This window comes from Talpa occidentalis, unplaced genomic scaffold (genome assembly GCF_014898055.3).
Source record: "Talpa occidentalis isolate TD23 unplaced genomic scaffold, MPIMG_talOcc4v2.1 talOcc4.5, whole genome shotgun sequence".
Classification (NCBI taxonomy): domain Eukaryota; kingdom Metazoa; phylum Chordata; class Mammalia; order Eulipotyphla; family Talpidae; genus Talpa; species Talpa occidentalis.
Window position 1 is genome coordinate 23,610,705 of NW_023604861.1, and position 2,556 is coordinate 23,613,260.

Below are 2,556 nucleotides of genomic sequence, written 5' to 3' on the forward strand. Positions count from 1 at the left end.
TATTGTTTAGTAAAGAAAGCAAAATGCAAGAGAGTATATTGAATATTTAACTGTGTAAAAAATGGGACAGAGGAATATGTCTTTGTGTGTAAATAACTCTGGAAGAACAGGCAAAAATCAATCATTAATTGCCTGCAGGCAGGAGCCTGGGTGCCTTGGAGGAAAGAGTTACTATGAAATTTTACATATGCCATTTTATAGCTTATCACGTTTACATTTTGCACGAAGAAAATGTATTTTTTTAAATTAATACACAGGTAGGACTTGAGTAATTGTGGATATGCTAATGCAGAAATTATAATGCAACTGCCTTCTTGCTTCAAGTCAGACCCTTCTAAGGCTACTTTGTCTTCCTAGCAAGCTTGATCTTACACTTCTGCTGAAAACTTCAATCTCTACATTTCTCTCAAGGTAAACTCCAAATTCCTAGCTATTTTAGGGTTTATATTTGTCTTAATTTGACTTAAGTCTTATTTTGACCATACCTGATCTATCACACCTCACCCCTCCTTTATCTTCTGGCAATACTCATTTTCACTTATCATGAAAGCATGATTATGTCATGCCTTCATGATTTTGCATGTGCTGTGCCCACTGCTTGGAACTTTTTCCCTTCCCCTCTGCTCTTAAGAGCTTAGGGATGTGTGATGTGCGTCTTCCCTATTTTATGTAAATTCACATATCATTAGATTTAGAGGGAAAGTTATCTCCCTTTCCCTCTGCTTTCCTGATAAACATCATTTGATCCTTTCAAAATAATATTCTGATTTCACTTATCATATGCCCACCAGAATAAATCATTTACTCCTTTGCACATACACAGACTATTTTTTTTGCAATTTTGATAGCCTACTGATTTTTTTTTTATTATTATTTACACATCTATCTGTTAGGTTAGGCTTTCTTGGAAGGCAGACATGATCTTTGTATCCTAGCTTCAAATTCAGTGCCAAGCACAGAGGTCTCAGAAGCTGATTCCAAATGGAACCGAAGGATTGTTATGTATGCATCTGGCACGAACTTTGAGCTTGTTTTAGATGTTGATTTTGAATTTGAACACATTCTTTTTTTTTTTTTCCCTGACCATGTGGAAATTTATTGCTACCATCTTTTCACCATTGAAGCTTATGATCTTGGTCTTTCCTTCTTGCCTTTGTATAAGGCCAAAAGAGACACATTGGCTACTTTGACTACCTTAAAGCGGACTCCAGGAATGTCACCAACAGCATGACCTTTGCGACCAAATCCAGCAACCAGAACTTCATCATTTTCTTCAATAAAATTCAAACAACCATCATTGGGTACAAAGGCTGTGATTTTTTTCCCGTTTTTGATCAACTGGACTCTCACACACTTCCGGATGGCAGAATTTGGCTGTTTGGCTTCAACTCCCACTTTTTCCAGCACAATTCCCTTGGCATGGGAAGCGCCTCCGAAAGGATTGGCCTTTAGGGCAGTACCTAAATGGGCTTTTTTGTACTGTTTATCATGCCACTTTTGATCTCGTCGGTGGCTTCTGAGCTTCCTGGCAGTACGGAGACCGCGACATTTGCCCATCCTCCCAGCGCCGAGGGCCTACGCAAAAGCTGAACACATTCTTAAACTAGTATCTTCAGTGGTAACCTTATTAAATGTATGTTTATATTTAACTTTTTTTCTTTTGACATCTCATGTTCTCCTTTGACCAAGCAATTTTCCTCTGGTAGTAGTTTTTTTTTTCTTGAGGCAAGATGACAATGTAACAAAACATAAGGCAGCTTTTTGGCACTATAACTAGAATTTCAAAGAATGATAAAAGGTATCTGTAAAGAAGAAATATGGTGGGAAAGTATTTTCTCAATTATTTTCCTACCAGACTCATCAATTAACATGTCCATTTCCTAAGAGTTTACTTGGCAATAAATAAACCCTAATTTTTTTTCCTCCAGAAAGATCATGTAGGTGTCAATTGTTGCTGAGTAACTATGAAGCAAGGGAACAGTTTACTTAATTATAGGAAAGATATATTGCACATTTGTATATCACGCCTGGATGAAAAGATTTAGAGGGAAAGTTATGTTCCTGCAAAATCCCTTGATAATGCCTTACAGTCTCATTTGAAAACTTGAAGTGTGGAAAAGTAGATGTGCTAAACCTGTTCATATTCTCTTAGTGACAAGTGAGTGCTTTTTATAGCTTGTACTTGCTGTGGGCTTCATTTGGAGGTTCACCTGTTCCTGATAACCAGTTGTGAATAGCAATAGAAACATTGAGCTGGTTTGTGCCTGTGCTGGAAGGTGTAGGAGGAGAGGAATATGGGGAAGTATCTGTGCAGAACGATTCACTTTCCACTGAGTGTTCTTTAGAGCTTGGGGATGTGTGATGTGGCATCTTCCCTATTTTATGTTAATTCACCTATCATTATACCCAAAGTGTATTTACATAGCGTCATTTTACTTTTATGCATTTAATCAATTAGAGCCATGATTTCATTTAAATACCTGGATGCCTCATAAATTCAGCTTTGCTCAAACCAAAGTAAAATCTTAAGAGACATGATGGTGTTCTTAGGGAGCC

At 37.4% G+C, this 2,556-nt stretch overlaps 1 protein-coding gene across 1 annotated transcript; it reads right to left on the reverse strand.

Moving 5' to 3' along the window:
* Positions 1-1,096: 1,096 nt before the first annotated feature.
* LOC119259608 (40S ribosomal protein S23) lies at positions 1,097-1,557 on the reverse strand. Its single transcript, XM_037528593.2, has one exon. It carries the CDS (start codon positions 1,555-1,557, stop codon positions 1,126-1,128), a length of 432 nt encoding a protein of 143 aa, XP_037384490.1. The 3' UTR covers positions 1,097-1,125.
* Positions 1,558-2,556: the final 999 nt, after the last annotated feature.

Excerpts from the sequence above, each read along its gene's own strand:
- LOC119259608 (XM_037528593.2), bottom strand. The coding sequence starts at position 1,557 with ATGGGCAAATGTCGCGGTCTCCGTACTGCCAGGAAGCTCAGAAGCCAC.